At 54.3% G+C, this 16,821-nt stretch overlaps 1 protein-coding gene across 4 annotated transcripts in view; it reads right to left on the bottom strand.

Annotated features, from left to right (window-relative positions):
• SIK3 (SIK family kinase 3) overlaps nucleotides 1-16,821 on the bottom strand; it is a 69,537-nt gene that overhangs the window by 4,412 nt on the left and 48,304 nt on the right. Inside the window, exons 6-21 of one of the 4 annotated variants that reach the window (XM_085081789.1) lie at nucleotides 16,514-16,637; nucleotides 15,652-15,770; nucleotides 15,221-15,331; nucleotides 14,940-15,083; nucleotides 14,332-14,412; nucleotides 14,115-14,224; nucleotides 13,520-13,673; nucleotides 12,714-12,869; nucleotides 12,142-12,212; nucleotides 9,027-9,170; nucleotides 6,234-6,384; nucleotides 5,339-5,464; nucleotides 4,944-5,029; nucleotides 4,160-4,269; nucleotides 3,206-3,566; nucleotides 2,164-3,023 (exon numbers count right to left, since the gene is read on the bottom strand). In XM_085081789.1, the coding sequence (XP_084937915.1) occupies nucleotides 2,164-3,023; nucleotides 3,206-3,566; nucleotides 4,160-4,269; nucleotides 4,944-5,029; nucleotides 5,339-5,464; nucleotides 6,234-6,384; nucleotides 9,027-9,170; nucleotides 12,142-12,212; nucleotides 12,714-12,869; nucleotides 13,520-13,673; nucleotides 14,115-14,224; nucleotides 14,332-14,412; nucleotides 14,940-15,083; nucleotides 15,221-15,331; nucleotides 15,652-15,770; nucleotides 16,514-16,637 (2,908 nt within the window). The remainder of the gene's footprint in view (nucleotides 1-2,163; nucleotides 3,024-3,205; nucleotides 3,567-4,159; nucleotides 4,270-4,943; nucleotides 5,030-5,338; nucleotides 5,465-6,233; nucleotides 6,385-9,026; nucleotides 9,171-12,141; nucleotides 12,213-12,713; nucleotides 12,870-13,519; nucleotides 13,674-14,114; nucleotides 14,225-14,331; nucleotides 14,413-14,939; nucleotides 15,084-15,220; nucleotides 15,332-15,651; nucleotides 15,771-16,513; nucleotides 16,638-16,821) is intronic. The other 3 variants (XM_085081790.1, XM_085081791.1, XM_085081792.1) reach the window with 3 other exon arrangements.

The raw sequence follows: 16,821 nt of genomic DNA, 5'->3' as shown, positions 1-16,821 counted from the left end.
AGATGTTAGCGGATCAGTGCCACCCACACACTGCTTGGGATGCTGCTCCAACTGTGGGAACAGGGGTTGGGGCCAGCAGCCTGCTGCTCCAGCTCCACAAACAGCCCCAGCCCCACTCCCTGTGCTGGGGGTGATGAGTTCCCTCAGCTTGGAGTAGCCAGGACCCAAAAAACTGCTGCTTCTCAGTGCCAGCACTGCACCTCTGGGGATGCTGCTCTGGACCAAGGGACAGACACCCCGAATTCACACCCCCAGCCCTGCAGAGGAGAGCCTTTCATCCCCACATCCTTTGTGTCACCATGGCATGTGACACTGGCACGGCGCTGCCGCCAGCTCAGCTCCCTCCGCGCCGAGCCCAGGCAGGATTCCCATGGGCAGTGCTCCCAGCCCTGGGAAAGGCTACGTTGGAGCAAAACTGGAGCAGGGCTGCTCACAGGCAGCTCAGTCACATCCCAAACAGATCTGGTTGGCTCTCAAGGTCCCCAGCTGCCACCCCTGGCAGATGCTCTACAGACATCCAGAGCTTTGTGATCAGCATCAGCACGTGCCCTTGGAGGCACAGACACTGGGAAGTTACACTGTGCTCCAGGGAAAATGTGGGGAGCTGGGGCAGCGAGAGAAGATACCCCTCAGACTGCATCCTCATTACACAGTCCAGGGAAAATAGGGGGAAAAGCTGTGGATGCAGGATTTGGTGTAGGTTAATAGTGGGAAAGCTGAGTGATGTAGGATTTGGTGTAGGTCAAAAATGGGAAAGCCCAGGGGTGTAGGATTTGCTGTAGGTAAGGATCCCTGGAAAGCTTTGAGGTGATTCTGCCTGGACCTGAGGCACCACAGGACTGAGTCCAAGTGGGTTATGGAGGCCATGAGGAAAATGCTACAATCAGTTGCATCCCAGGACATAGTTTACTACAAACAGTCCTGTCAGAAGGGCTTACACAAGCCTATTTGTAAACATTTATTTTCTTTTACTCATTTACAAGGCCTTGTAGTCTAAAGTCCTTTGCCCTTGTGTAACCAGTCCTCACACCAGCAGTATGGGGGCAGAGATTTGGCTGCTGACTTCACCAAACCTCACTGTCCATCTAATGGGCTATACTGACAAGATTATAGACTCATGATTCAGTACCAAACGCCTCTCCAGAGCTTCCAACCTCTGCTGAGCCTGGGGCAATTCCCCCCACTCCAAGCCCAGCAGGGAAGTGGAGCTCCAAGAGCAAACACATCAGGAATTCAGAATTTAGGAGGATTTCAGCACAGCCCTGCCTCATCCCTGCCCCCCGCCCACGCTCTGGGGGGTCAGGGCTTGGCAGCCCCACTCAGCCCTCCGAGCCAGCCTGTTCCAGCCCGGTACTTTCCCAACAAACCCGTGCTGTGTCCCTGAACAAAGCTGTGCCTCCTGTGCCCTGGACACAGCTCCTCCGCATAGGGCCCTGAGTGCCAAGGGCAAGCTGGTGGCTCCAGCCCAGCACCCCGAGTCCTGCAGGGAATACTGATCTGCCTGCTCAGCCTCTCCTCAAAGCCCTCTCAGCGAGGAGCTCAGAGGGTGTTTTTCCTGCAGAGGAGTCTGTAATGACAGCTCAGGCAGGAATTCTCTGACAGTGCATGGCTGCCAGAGCAGCCACTGAGGAGCAAAGGCGCAGCTGCTTCCAAGGAGCAGGAAAGGTCTTCAGACCCTAATGGCAAGTTTAAACTCACTCTCTCCAGAATCCACCCTTCCCAGTTCAAGCAGGGATAGAATCTTGCTGCTCTTGCTTCCCAAAGTGCCAGAGAGGCTGAGCTGTTCCTATCCCATGTTTACAGGGGATGGGGAACATCACCAACAAAAATAAATCCACCCCATGGCATCCCTGCAAAGATGGCAGCAGGCTGGACCCTGGTCTTTACCTGCCTGCAGAAGTAGGTCAAATTCCCAAGGGAAGCAGCCCATCGGGCTCCTTCCTTACTCAACCCTGTTTATTACAGAGGCTGTGCCTGCAATTTACTTCAGGCCACAAAAGCCAGAAAGAATCTCGGTAATTTCGTGCTATGCAAAATATACCAGGAAACCCTTGGTGTGCCGGGGGGAGAGTGTCCTGGGCACGAAGGTGAGTGGCTGGTACAGATGGACATCTGGCCTGCACAGATGGACACCTGGCCTGCACGGGCAGCAGGGAGCCTTACCTCTGCTGGGCACCTTATTCCTGAATCCGGGAGCGGGCTGATGCCTGTACTGGTGCGTTCCCAGCTCCGGCGTGGGGTTAGCAGTTCCTAGCAAAGTTTCGGGGTCCCCGTGCCCTGCTGCGTTTACAAGCAGAGGGGTCTCGTGGCAACCTTTGGTCAATGTGTTTGAACTCTTACTGTCAGGAAAGCTGTCCCTGTTTCCCTCGCAGGCGCAGTCCTCCTCCATGCTCTCCGAGTGGAACAGGGCTGGCTGGTGTCCGTATCCCTGCGGCGGCGGCACGGATGCAGGGACCTGCTGGATACATTCTTGCGCCCTGATTTTTAAGAGATGCTGGGGGCTGTTCTGGGGGTGGTACGTGTCAGCACTCTGATAAGGCAAAGACAACGACTGGCGCTCCGAGAGGTTCTGTCCCATGCTGGTGCCCATATTCCCAGCATCCCCTTGACTTATATGCCTGAACAACTCTTGGAATTCTTGCTGCTGCTGCTGCTGCTGCCGCCGTTTGATGAGCTGTGCAAATTCTGCCTGGGGCAGCCGCATGTCCGTGTGCCCCGTGAGTGAATGCCGGGGGGAAAGCAGTCCCTGGAGGATGTGCGGTACCTGCTGGTGTCGGCTGTAGTCGGGAGGTGTTGGGGACAACAGTGCCTGCTGTAGTGCCGATGCCGTGTAGTGCTGCTGCTGCTGATGTGCGTTTGGAGGGAAACTGGGATACTGGTCGAGCTGCGGGACCTTCAGAGCTTGCTGGGCTGCAGGGAACCCGACCCCTCCCGACGGGCTGTAGTTGCTGGGGGAAACGCGGGGCTGCTCCGGGAACAGGTGGGGGTGTAAGTGCACCTGGTCGTAGTTGGTGGGGGGATACCTGGTCACATTCAAGGACAAGGAGAAGGACAAGTGACCACACTGCTCAGCAGCTCCTTCCCAGGGACAGGGAGGGAGCGAGCACAACCCAGACTGGCAAGGACACCACATCTCATCCCAAGATCCCCAATCCCTCCTGTCTGCAGTGCTCCGAGGCAGGAGCAGGCAGGGAGCAGCCCTCACCTGTGCGACTCGGCGCTGTCGGCGCTGAGCTGCTTGGACAGCTGCCGGTGGCCGTAGCTGAGGGAGGCCATCAGGTTGGCGCGGTGCTGCATCTGGATCTGGCTGGCACTGGGGCTCAGGGACATCCCCCGGGTGTGGGACGCCAGGCCCTGCCCGCCCACGGAGGCCCCGGGCAGGAGGCTGCTGCCCACCATGTCCCCTGGCTCCTGCACTTGGATGGTGACCTGCTGGGGCTGTGACTGCTGCTGCTGCAGGGCCAGGCACGTCAGCCCCATGGTCGGGGGCGGGGAACAGTTACCCGACTGCGGGAAGATCGTGCTGTGGGATGGCATCCCTTGGAACTGGGACTGGGAGGCAGCACCTACAAGGAACAAAGACCCTCAGCACCCCTGCCAGCCTGGGGGGAGGCTCGGGAGAGAGATCTGCTCCATCCCTGCAAGTGCTCGACAGGGCTTGGATTAACCTGGTCTGGTGGAAGGTGTCACTGCCCATAGCAAGGGGCTGGAAAGGGACAATCTTTAAGGTCCCTTCCAACCCAAAGCAGGCTATGATGCTGTGATTCATTCCATGACTGGGCCAGGCTGGGAGCCCAGTGTCCCTACGGGTGCTCTGTCACGCTGTGCCAGCAAGCAAAGGTCACAGCCAGAGCCCCTTGCACCGAAACAGAAACTCTGCGGAGCTGACAGTGATTTGCATAAACCCGAGAATATCAGCCCTTCCTCCCCACCCCCGGGAGCGATAAGTAAGGATCTTGTGACAAGGAACCCAACAGCACATTCCAGCTGGCAGCTCCTCGATAACACCAGCCCTTGCTGCCAGATGGAGAATCTTTTACATCATCAGCAAACTGTGCAGGGCCTGGGCTGGGGGGGAGCAGAGCCCTGGCACCCCCATGCTGCTTTCCCAGGGTCTGATGGGATCCCACGGCCCTGCCCAGCTTCCAGAACTGCTTACCATGGGGCTGCAGCACACTGCTGCTCACGGGGGGTGGGCTGCTGTTGGGTTGCCTGAAGAGATGGTTGTTGGGGTGGTTCGGGGGAGGGCTGGATGGCTGGATCCGTAACCTAGGCAGGGAAACAAGCACCTTCTCACCATGCCTGCTCCTCCTCAAGATGCTGTTTTAACTGTGAGAACTGATGCCAAACGCTGCGTGTCTTGTTTGAAATAAACATAAAGCCCCTGCTGGGGATCCCAAGGTCTCTGCAGCTTGGCTGCTCTTCTGAGAGCCACCTCACTTGTCCAAGTCACACAGGGAGCGAGCATGACCTGGTGACTAGCACAGAAACCTGGGGACAAGGACACTGCAGGCTCACCTCCTGACTCACTGCACCTGGTGAGACACCCTGCTCTCCTTTCCTGTAACTCAGCCTGCCTCACCTACAGGTCAGGGTACTGAGGGCGAGGAGGGTGAGCTCACCAAGGGCCTGGAAAGGTGTGAGACACCCAAGGAAGCACAAGAAAGCCCAGCTGCTCAAGTGGCATCTTCACGCCACTGAAAAGGCAGGACTGTCAATCCTCTGCTCAAGGCAGGTCTGTGCCTTTGAATCAGATTTCTCTGCTTCTAAAGTCCTTCAGCCAGAATCCAGCTCAACGGACCAGGCACATTCACCTGGGACCTGGCTGTGCCATTCTGACTCCATAAACCTCCTACTCAGCCTGGCCTCTCCTGAGTGCGTCAGCTCATCCCTGGGCTTCAGGAAGAGTAAAACCCAGAGCTCTCCTAAAGCCATTTCTTTACCTCTGGAGCTGGTGAGTGAGCAGAGCTGGCTGGTTTTCACATGGAGCTTGCAAGGGTGGAGATGGCTGGGGAGGCCGGATACAGTCCTGAACCAGGCACCACAAGAAAACAAGAAGTGTTTGCAGTCAATGTCTCAGTCAGTAAATTTAGAAACGCTGCTGGGTGAAGCAGGACATATCCAGATTCACCAAGTGTCAGTCCCTGACTGCAGCCCTGGCTACTACAGCTACCACAGCAGCTGTGCAAACATCTCTGCTGCAATCCTTCAGCCTTCCCGCAAGCCCAGCAAACTCCCCTCCCTCAATCCCCCTGGGATCTGCTCACGAGTTGCGTCTGCAGCAACACAGCAAAACAAAGCTAAGCCTTCAGCAGCTCTCTGGCTCAGGCTCCACTACCTGAATCTGCTGATGAAGAATCTGATGGTGCTGCTCCTGCTGGTACAACATGTGCTGCTGCTGCGTCTTCTCCAGTGTCCTCTCGTCCATGTGCCCTCCGTACATCTTCTGGAGCTGCTCACACTCCTGCAAGGGATCCAGCATGGCCCATCAATGACCTTCTGGTGCACAGCACCCTGCAGTGAGCGGGAAGCCACGCTCTGCAGCCCACCCCTCTGAGAAAAGCTGGCAAAGAAAGCCTAATCCATTTCCTTTGACAGAATCAGGTGTGCAGTGACATGGCAAAGAGCCAGGAAAGCAAGGGTTGCACGTGATTCTGAGCTGGCACCATTGTGTTCTCTTAATGCAGGCAGCAAGCTCTGGAAACGACACTTCAAAGTGAAGAGGAGCATCTCATTTGTGTTGTGCTGCAAGGGGAAAGGCCTGTCCTGGGGCCAAATCCTGCTCCAGCCATTGGCAAGGCGTGCCTGGCTGCACAGGGAATATCCCACAATACACTCCTGGTGGTGGGTGCTGCCCTTTCCCAGGACACCCTGGAACAGCCCCGAAACTGCTGCCAGAGGAGATGTGGGAGAGCAGGAGCTGCAGTCCAACAGTGCTGGTGGGCCCTGCAAGGACAGGCAGGACATCCAAGGGTGGACACAGCATGACAGTTCTCCCCATAAAAGAGGGGGGAGGAAGCCCCCCAGGCCCCCAGCTGCAGGTGAACATCCAGAGGACACTCAGGTGTTGCTGCAGTCACACAGAAAGGGAACAAACCCTCAGCTGCAAAGTCCCCACAGTGTCCCTCAGCCTTTAGCATAAGGATTCCACCTTTTGCTTCCTGAAGCACCAAGACTAAGGCAATAAAAATTCCTTGTGGAGGCTGTTTTGAGGATCCCCACCCCTCTCTCACCTGCTGAAGCTGCTTGATGCTGCTGTTATTGCCCATCTTCTCCAGGTGGGCTTTGAAGGCCTGGATGCTGGCAGCCCCGTCGGAGAAGCGCCGCACAGGGGAGAAGCGCTCGGTGGGGAGGTGCAGAGTGTTGGAGTCCTTGTAAATAGAGCTGAACACAGGGGGAAGGGGGTTAGTGATGGGACACCAGCCAAGAAACAAACCCAGTAGAGACATTCCAGTTCCACCAGCCTCACAGCCTGGATGCTCCACACTGGGCAATCACAATGGGCACATCTGAACCAAGACGTGCCCAATGCACCACAAGCACTTCCTGTTCACCATGAGGCTTCTTCGCCATCAGAGGGAGCCAGATTTTTTCAGGAGCTGTTTTCTCCCAAAGTTGGGGCTCCCCATTATCACTGAGCCCCTGCCCTGCCATTAGGTGCCACCTGAGTTATCAGGAGCAGAGATAACTTGGCCCACAGCCGTCACAATGTGCCTCACAACAAGCAGCCAGGGCTCTCTGCCTGCCCTCATGGCTTTTGGGGAAGTGCTGTCTGTGCAACCTGATTTCGGTGCAAATCATAGAATCACAGAGTGCTTTGGGCTGGCAGGGACATCTTCCACTAGCCCAGGTTGCTCCAAGCCCTGTCCAACCTGGACTTGGACACTTCCAGGGATGGGGCAGCCACAGCTTCTCTGGCAACCTCTGCCAGGGCCTCACGACCCTCACAGGGAGGCATTTCTCCCATCAGTAAAGGATTTCTTTTGTAAAGATTCTGTGAATGCTATCTCCAGAACCCAGCAAGCAACACTTAATGCACAGGCCCCAGCAGCAGCCTTTGCCTGTGAAAAGGTCATGGAGACTTTACAGCACCTCTGACACCAAACCCAGCAAGAGCCCATCTGGCTGCAGCTGGAGTGGTCCTAAGCTCCAGAGGTCACTCTAAGGGCCTGTTCCAGCCTCCCCTTGTCACAAGGTGACTGATGCTGGACCACTTCCAGTACGCTGGGTTCAGTTTTGTCACTATCTCTGCCTTAGCAGGACATAGTTCAGTTTCCTTCCAAGGAAAGAGCTGTGCTCCTGCCTTTTGATGCCATCCCATCCATTATCCTGACCCATTTGTTCTCCTGTTGCATTGATGGAGAGCAGAAGCTACAGATAAAATCATGCTGAGGTTTTGAAACCTGTGTGGGCAAGGCAGAACAGCTGCACTTCCCCGTACAGTTGTTGTACTTCAATTCTGCTTTCAGATATTTAATGTGACAAAACCAGGCGCTACAAAAGATACATAAGATGGCTTAAAATAGGTTAAGGGCTAAAATAAAACCCACCTTCCATTCAATAATGTGGTTTATTTGCACAATGACTGCTAATTTCCGTGCCAGGTATGTCTTGGACTCACTGTGGCACACTGTGTTTAGAACATGGTCAGACGAAATTTCCGTGATTTCACAGGAAAAACACGAAAGAGGCTCACAGCATGTTACAACACCAAGAGTGGAAAGAACAGATACCACCCTGCTCATGATGCAACGGCCTCAGCACTCCAGAGCCAAGAGGCAGAGGTGACACCAACATTATTTACAGGGTAAGTGTGTTTTAAGTCTTGCAAAAATTCTGCTCCTGCTGTGCGTGAGGGACCCGGCTTACCTTTAGGATTTGCAGCAATCCTGGAAAGCAGGACACAGCACATTCTGCTTATTTTGCAAGCTGTACTCCTCTTCCTATCAAGCTGTGGCCCTAGAAATTTTTCCCCTCCTGCTCTTCCCATCCCCCAGACACCTCTGAGGGAGTAACTTGAGGGCAGAGAGGTGCTTATCTTGGTTTTCCGGAGCTCCAGCGTGGCACTAGCACTGTCTCAGTCTGCTCAGAGTTCACCTGTCCCTGCTGATTACATCAGTGCTCAGCTCAGCAGGTCTCTGGCTACAATAAAAAGGGCTTTGTCAAGCCTGCCAGTGTGAGCTGCCTGAGGGGCTGAACACCAGCACCAGCCTGGCCTGGCAGCCACTGCCTTCCCAACAGGCAGCAAACTCCAGTGTGCAGCTGGTTTGCTCCCAGCATCAAGGGATCAGGGCACTTTTAAACATTTTTTAAGAGGGTTTTTTAATTAAGAGGTTTTTAAGCTCCCTCTGTGGCATTAGCATCTCCGGTTGGCTGCTGTGACAAGGACTCTGTCACATTAGCACCTCTCCATCAGGAGTGTCCCTCCCACACATCCTGAGCATGTTTAGATCCAATCCAAAGGTTCCCTCTTTCCCAGAAACAGTGATGTTTTTTTCCTTCCCCACCCAGCTTCCTTTGCTCACATCATTCCCACCAAGGGTTCAGATCAGAAATAAAATTACTCTTGAGGAGCTTTGCAAAGAGACTCTGCAGTCAGAACACACAACTCTGGTGCAGAACAATGAGAGTTTTAAGCTCTGCTGTGGATGACTCTTGGTGCAATCTTTTGCCTGCATCTGCCTCCAAGTGTTCTGTAGCAAATCTGCGACCTCGATGCCTACCATTACACAGGGAAAAGCTTTCCTCTAAAAAAAAGCTTATTCGCAGTATTTCTGTGATGGTAGCCATTCCAGCAAATCATCTCCAGCCACAAAATCAGGACTGGAGGGAAGAGCCAGCCGATTCCTGCAGGCAGGGAGCCATGCCAGAGTGGTCAGACACCCTCTGCTCTGTGGGTCTGCTCTTTGTCCCTGCTCCTCCTCCTCCTCCTCACCCCTCCCTGCCAGCGGGATGTCCTCAGTGCTCCATTCCAGGCGCCACCTGGGCAGGATTCCTGGCACAAGCTGCCCGGTGCCGTTACTCACCGGTGCTGGTCGGGTCCCAGGTGTGGAGCCCAAGCCCGGGGTCGGAAGGACTGCTGTCCTAGCTGCCTCTGCAAGTCTGGAGGGATTTCAGCTGTAGGGTTGGTCATGGCCAGAGTGTGCCTTTTTGACCTATTTGCCAAGTATCTGCAACAAGCAGGAGCACATTTTATAAGAGACTGATGGGAGTACTCCGAAAACAGGGAGTGTTAGATAATCCAGAGAAAACGGGAAGGAAGAAGCTTGTGCAGTGCTTGGAACACGCCAGGGACACACTGCCTGTCCCCAGTGCTTTGGGGACAAATGCAGCTTCAGCTGCTGGTGCTCCACTGCCAGCCTGGGAAGGAAAAAGCAGCCATGTGCTCTTCCCAGCAGGAAAGCCATGTTTCACCTCAAGGGGAATGCTGGTATATCCCTTTGGGAATACCCAGGTGAGCCCCTGCCCTCAGTGTGGATTCACTCCACTAGAGCAAGTCTGCCTCTCTCTCCCAGCCCCAGAGCCAAGACAGAGATAAGTTGGACACAGAGAGGACACAGAGTGGAGCTGCTGCTCTTGCCAGGGGAGCCTGAGCACCTCAGACCGACCCTGGGACACCCCGGGTGTGGCCACCAGCAGTGGCCACCTTGTCCCAGCAGGGGAAGAGTGCGGGAGGCACCCCAGGCGCCCCGAGGAGCTTGAGGAAGGGCTGGGCTGCGGCAGGGCTGTGCCAGCCCGGTCCAAGTGCGCCATCTAGTCCCTGCTCTGCTCCGGGAGAGCCGGGAATAGCCCGGGATGTGCAGAGAACGGGAAACCCGAGCAGAGGGAGAGTCCCTTCCTCTGGAGCCACCAGCACCAAGGCTGGGCTTGCTTTTCACACCAGAGCTGGGAGGCAGCAGCTTAAACAAAACCCTGCTGTGCACTGGAAAAGAGCTGCAGGTCTCCTGCAAACCCCCCAAAGACTGGGGAGGGGAAGTCAGAGCCTCTGCTCCAGCGAGGATGTGAGGAAGAGCCAGGCAGAGCTGAGAGCTGCTGCCTGCCCTGCTGCTCCTGGCACAGCCAAGGCCGGGGAGTGGGGCTGGCAGAGAGGGGGTGAAGCCCTCTGGCACTGCAGCCAGAGCTGTGCCTGCTCAAGGCCGCCGGGATGAACACCCGGCCGCCTGTGAACTCAACCCTTCCTGCTCCTGAGAACCAGTTAGCTCTGCTAATCAGGCCAAGCACCACTTGGCCAGTGACACCTGGCAATTCTCACCTTTGCTCTTTTCCCCTGCAACTGCCCCTGTGAAGCAGAAAGAGCAGCAAGCGATACAGACTTGCCCAAACCCAGCCTCTCTTTGCTGCCGAAGCCACTTAAGCAGAGGAAGCAGGTTAACAGTGCCGTGGTGCCCCGCCAAAGCCCGTGCCATTAGCTGTTTAAGAATCATTTGATGCAGACAGGGAAAGTTTCCCAAAGAGCTTTACTGTTGTGGTTTGCTAAGATCATTTTATTTCAGCCCTCCAGGGAACAATCCAATCATGAGCTCTAACAGCGTTTTGGGTGGAAGAAAGTTTCCCAAAGCTCAAAGGAGATGTGACTGCTCCCTGGAACAGAGAGAAGACTGCGCTCTGCTTTCAAGGTCAGATTAAGGAGGGCAAAAGCTGCTCACTGGTGGCTGCAAACAGAGTATTTGGGGCAGTGTTCTGAGAAGCTAAATATTTGCATCTGTCCCTGATGTTAATGCTATTTACCCTTCTCCTCTGATGACTACTGACATGTCGCAACACAAGGGGGTGGAGAACAAGTTAGCACACAACCTGGATGGTGCTTTTTCAAGGCCATCTGCTGGAAGAAGAACATGTGCTGTGAAAGGACTAAAGGCAGCACTGTCGAGAGCAGCAAAGTGACCTCTGAGTCCAAGGGGACTTGGTTTTCAGTGGGATCTGAACATTTCAGTGCCTTGAAAAACACTGCACAGGGGTTTCAAAATGCTTCCAGCTGAGCTAATGCTTTAAAGGCTCAACTGAAACCTCAGGTTTGGAATAGTGAAAATCTGCCCAGGTAAGATGTCCAGGCATCCCCTTGCCAAGAAGGAAATTTATGGGGTTTGCACAGCCAGAAAGACCACGTGCTGTCTGAGGACATTGTCAGCCCTAAATTAAAACTTTTAATGGATATTATTGAGGCTACAGGTAGACCTTCTAGGCTGAGGTAGGCAAAAGGAGTCTCAGTGCACAGTCAGCCACTGCTCACATGCACTGTTCCTCAGGAGCACCAAGAGGAGCAGAGCTGGCCAGAGCTCTGGAGTTTGACCTGCACCCATTCCAGTGTCACTCTGCCTGCAGCAACTCCCTGAACCCTTGGGAGCCCCTGAGAAGCCATTCCCTTACCCAGGTGATGACCTGTAAAAAGGGGGATCCAGAAAGCTCTATAATTTGGAGGTAAGAAGCAGGAATACCCACCACACGTGCCCTGGCTGGTTAGCAGAGAAGAAACTATGCAAAAGCTACTAAGAAAATGTTAGCAAGGCCATGGTTAGTGTGTTCATGGACTGAGAAAGTACAAGCACATTCTACCCACTTCCTACAATGTGTTTGGAGCAGACACAGAGAACAGAAGTTCCCAGCCTGGGAGCTAATAATGCTTTCCTTATTGGAGCAGACTATTTTAAGGCCTAATGCTAAAATTAGCAGCTAGAGGTACCCGTAATTCCAGCAAGCTCACTTTGTTTGAGGCATCAGAGTTGGATGTTTACTGCATGTCTTGATACAAAAGCTGCTGCACTGCACTGGCACCCAAGGCCACAGAGGAGATCCTCCCACCTCCAGCACTCAGCAGGGAGGGGAATCCCTCAGCACTCACTTGGCAGGTTAGTGTGGATAGCATGCTGGTGCACACTAAGCAAAGGAATTTAGCAGTTCCAAGAGTTTCTGGAGAACCTACTGCTCAATCAGCAACCCATTTCAGGGGAATCCAGCTTTGCAAGCACCCAGTAGTGCCAGAGGAGTAATCAACACCCACAGCAACAGGAGAAGTGTTGAGCCTTCGCTGTAAAATCAACACTGGTGCCCTGATGAGGTGGCTGTGTTTGAATCAGCTCTGGTACAGCCCAAGGTGAGCCTCGTGGAGGTAGGAAGGGCAAATGTTAACAGAGTGGGAGTTACCTCTGCACAGCTTCCTGATCCGGCTCCCCATCGGAGCTCTCCTCGTCCACAGGGGTGACAGCTGGGACAGCCTGCAGAGAGAGAAGCCACAGCTCCAGAGGACACTCAGCATGGTCCCCTTGGCACGGGGGACACCTGATCTTCCCAAACAAGCCTTCACAGGGGTGTGTGTTGGCTCCTCTGCAGCACCAAGGAAACCTGGCCAAGAACCCCTTCCAACATTCCTTCCCCAGTCCAACTGCCCGGGCAAGGCTGCAGCTACTTGGAGAATTCATTGATACAGATGCACCCAGGGAGCGAGAACACGATGAATGCCCAAGATGGACACTTGAGTTTTCTCCACGGGACCAACGAAGGACAAAAGCAACCATTAGAAATTGTACAGACAGGAACACACAACCCCACCTGCCAGCTCTGGGAGAGCACAGCAAGTCCTGCAAGGGGAGGCAGGGGAACCTTTGGCAGCGAGCAGGCACATCCCTGCGGTGCCGAGCCTGCTGTGACCTGGGCACAGCCACCTCTGCCTGCGGGAGGGGATATTTTTAAGCACTCTGGTTCCCCGTGCTACTCACTGGCGTCATGGTGACGAGTGGCGAGGGCCCCCGGGGCCGCTTGAGCAGCTGCTGCGCGTGCAGCTGGATGTTGGCTCCTCCGTCCGACGCGCGCCGGCCCAGCGGGCCCATCCCGTTCAGCAGCTGCAGGGTGGGGGGCTGCAGCAGGGACTGCTCCTGCAACACACACACAGCAACGTCAGCCACCCCAGCCACAGCCCAAGGTCACACAGCAGCAGAAGACAAGCCCTCTGGGCTTCAGGGATGTCACCAGCATCTCAGAGTGACGGAGAGGCAGCGTCAGTGCAGGAGCAGGGCTTAACTCTGCAGCTCCCTGCATGCTGCTTTAGCTGCCAGGCAGGCTGCGACCTGCAGCTCAAAGCCAGGCAGCCCAACCCACTTATTAACTTCATACTGCACTGCTCTTTCATTCTTCAGCTTTTCCACAGAACCACAGAATGGTGTCTGGGTTGGATGTGACCTTATAGATCATCTCATTCCAGCCCCCTACCATGGGCAGGGACACCTTCCACTGTCCCAGGTTGCTCAGAGCCCCACCCAGCTTGGCTTTGGAAAGTTCCAGGGATGGAGCGTCCCCAACTTCTCTGGGCAACCTGGGCCAGTTGCTCACCACTCCCACAGTAAAGAATATTTTCCTCATATTTGATCTAAACCTACTTTAGAGAACCAACTGGAATCACACATAAAGAGAGTAAATCTTAAGGCTGATGGAGTGCAAGGAGTGACAAACAGAGCGAGCAAGTGTGAGCACAAACACCCCCAGCCCGTGGCAGGGCACAGAGCACAGCAGGGATCACGGGCAGTACCTTGTACTCCAGCTGCCCTGTGGGCTGCAGGTTCTGCCTGGGCAGCACATTGTGCATGAAGTTCACATTCGGGGTCACCTGCAGGAACGGAGCCTGAGGAGTGACACGGGGGAAGCCAGGCAGGAGCTTCTGCAGGTCTTCCATGACTTCCGTCCTGTGCAATCACATTTGGAGAGGGGAATTAGCCATGATGGGAGGAAACCCACTCACAGACCCGGCTTCCCTCCACAGAAAGCTGCTTAGTGCTCTGCAAAACGGTAACACAGAGCAGCCATGCCACTCTTTGGTTTTATTTGTTCTTTTTTTCTCCTGCGTGTTGAGATTTGCCAAAATTATCTCTTGGCATTAACCTCAATGGCATTTATTACAAAAACCTCACCTTGGACATGACAGCAGTGCAGCTCAGGTGAGACATTTGCCTTAACCAAAAGCACAACTCAGCAAGAGCTGATCAGGAAGAGGAGGAGGAAAGTACCTCATCCCCACCTAAATACTGACCAAGCTGTGCAGGGGGATTGGGACCTTTAAAGGAACACCCAGAAGGACCAAAGTCACATGCAGGGAGTAAATCTGCAGGTTAGAGGGCAGTACTCACCGCGGGTCAGCCACTCCCACTGTGTGCCTCCTCATGGAGAGGTAGCGAACCAGAGCCTCTGGTGAAGGCTCTTCCCCTTCATCACTGTCCAAGTTCATTGTTCCATCAGTCTGGGCAGAGAAAACATTGGAGATGTTGAAATACAACATGAGGATCAAGGGAAAGGCTTCACTGTGAGCCAGAAAAAGCTTGCAGGGGTCACAGGGGTGTACCTCACCTCCACAATTTGGTTCTCGGGGTTGATGAGCTGCACTTGGGGCACACTGATGTTCATGGTGTTGCCTGTCTGCTCTGTCTGCTGAGCAGAGAGATCAGGATCAGAAGACACAAACACAGCATTGCTTTATAAACACTGCTGGATTAACACCAGCCCTAAGCACCTGGAACAGGGAGGTAACCCTGGAGCCAGTGAAGAGCTGGTTATTCTCTAGGGGTTGCCTCGTTTATCCCCCTTCCTTCTGTTCAGGCAGGGTAAGCACCTCTTCTGCTTCCCTTATGACCTGGCTTCTCCCAGAGCAAGTGCTCATTGCTCCAACAGCAGCACAAGGTGGGAAAGAAACATCACACAGCAGCCTTGGCTGGGAACTCCAGCTCCCAGTAACTCCCACAGTTCCTTCTCCTCTGTCACCAAGCGAGCAGGAGACTGAAGGGTGTTCAGCCAGTGCACAAACTGTTCCTAATCTCAGGATTAGGGCACCCTAAACTCACACTGAATTCTCAGACAAGGAACGTTTTGACACTCCGGATGTGGGCAGGAATAAGTGTAGCAGGGAAGGGCCAGTCTGGCCTTGCAGGGCTGCAAGAACACAGTCACAGGGGATGTACCTGGATGTTGGCCGAGGTGGGGAAGGTCATGGTGCGCGGGATGCTGGGCGAGGGGGCAATGCGCAGGTTCTTGTGCCTCTTGAGGCGCTCGCAGAGCAGGCTGTAGATCGCGCTGTAGTGATCGTAGGCGTCGGCTCGCAGCGACTGCAAGGGAAGGGAAAAGCGGTCACTCCTTCTTGTCCAGTGGTAAAATACATTTTACACTGTGCTGGGTTGCTCAGCTGCCACCAAACACAGCCACTGAGCAGCAGCAGGAGCAGGCAGGATGCGCCAGGCCTCACCTGCACCGTGCGCTCCTTGTCCAGCCCCATGTCCGCCATGGCCAGCAGCACGTCCTCGTTCAGCGGCTCCAGCTGCCTCTCGGTCTTCAGGTGCTGACACTCTGCTATCAGCTGTGAGGGCACAGGGACATGCTCAGAGCTGACATTCCCAAAGGCACACTGGTGAGTCACAGCGCTCCGAAGAGCACCGAGCTCCGGCTGCAGTCTGATGGCAACCGATGTGAAATCCCGTGCCCCAAGCTCCCAGTGCCATGGAAAGATACAAAAATGTACGTAGATAAGGAGTGATGGGGAAAGCAAGGCCAGGAGACACAGAAAAGGGAAATGCCAGCCCTGAGAATGAGCGTTCCCAAAGAGCAGAACCAGCAATGCAGCACCATGTGCCCAGAGCATGTTTGAGGCACCAGGCAGCCCCCCTCACTGCTGCTCACCCTGTCAAACTCTGCATCAGCCTCCCCCAGCTTCATCCACTTGTGTTTGCAGATCTGCTCCATGGAGAGCCTCTTGCTGGGGTCCAGGACCAGCATGTGGCGGATCAGGTGTTCGCACTCTGCCAGGGAAGAGAGGCTGGGTCACCGTGGGGAGGGACATGGCTGCTGCAGCGTTCCCTTTCCAAGCAGTGTGCTTCCCTCTGGGATTCAACACACAAAAATACTGCTCTGCTGCACTGCACACCTGCTGGGTCCCCAGCTCTGCTGCAGACTGATTCCCCTGTGCTAGGAAGGAGGGAATCCACACACAGCCCTGTCACTCTGTCCTTCTGTCCCTCCCCATCTTGACACTCCTGGCTTTTGGAGGTTGAGAGCAAAGTACACTTAGAATGTTCTCCACTCAACAGCTCACTGTGAGTGATTTCTCCATTGCATTACACCTGTGCTGTCACCAAGAGGGACTGCTGAGGCTCTCCCCCTTTGGGCTTGGATCTAAGTTTGCTTTGAAAGCACCATATTTTTGCAGAATTTTCAGTATGAAGAGAACTTCTTCCCCAAGTAAGGCAGCAAGCAAGAAGTTTTCATCTGGGAAACTCCATGCAAAATTATTCCTTAACCTGACAGCAGGCAACCACATAGCTACAGGACTCTTTGTTAAGCTGGTTTTATATGAAAATTAATCACACTTCACACCCAAGATTTATTACTAAAACGTTCAGAAGTTTTTTGGCAGCAGCAGGACACAAACACTCATCTCTGACAGGGCTGTTGCTGGAAATTGATGCCCCATAATGCTGCAAAAAGCTACAACTGAAGGAGGTGCAGAGGAAGGCTCTGCATTCCCATTTCCCTGCCGCCTCACCTGTGGACATGAAGAAGGGGATGCGGAATTTGCCGCTGAGCACTCGAGCGCGCAGGTTCTGCAGGGTGCTCCCGTCGAAGGGCAGAGCCCCACACACCAGCACGTACAGCACCACACCGAGGCTCTGTGCCAAAAAACAAACACAATTAAAATCCATCTCGGGGCAATTCATGCTTTTGGCACCTCACCAGCAGAGAAAATATGGGATGTAGTACCCAGAGTGTAATTTTTGAAGTGTTTCTTTGGAAAACATTTTTTGTCATGTCAGGGTTTTTCTCCAAGACATGTATTGGGCATTCAGGAGGCAA

This window comes from Lichenostomus cassidix, chromosome 24 (genome assembly GCF_008360975.1).
Source record: "Lichenostomus cassidix isolate B80296 chromosome 24, HeHo_3.0, whole genome shotgun sequence".
Taxonomy (NCBI): Eukaryota; Metazoa; Chordata; class Aves; order Passeriformes; family Meliphagidae; genus Lichenostomus; species Lichenostomus cassidix.
This window is presented reverse-complemented; position numbering and strand designations above follow the sequence as displayed.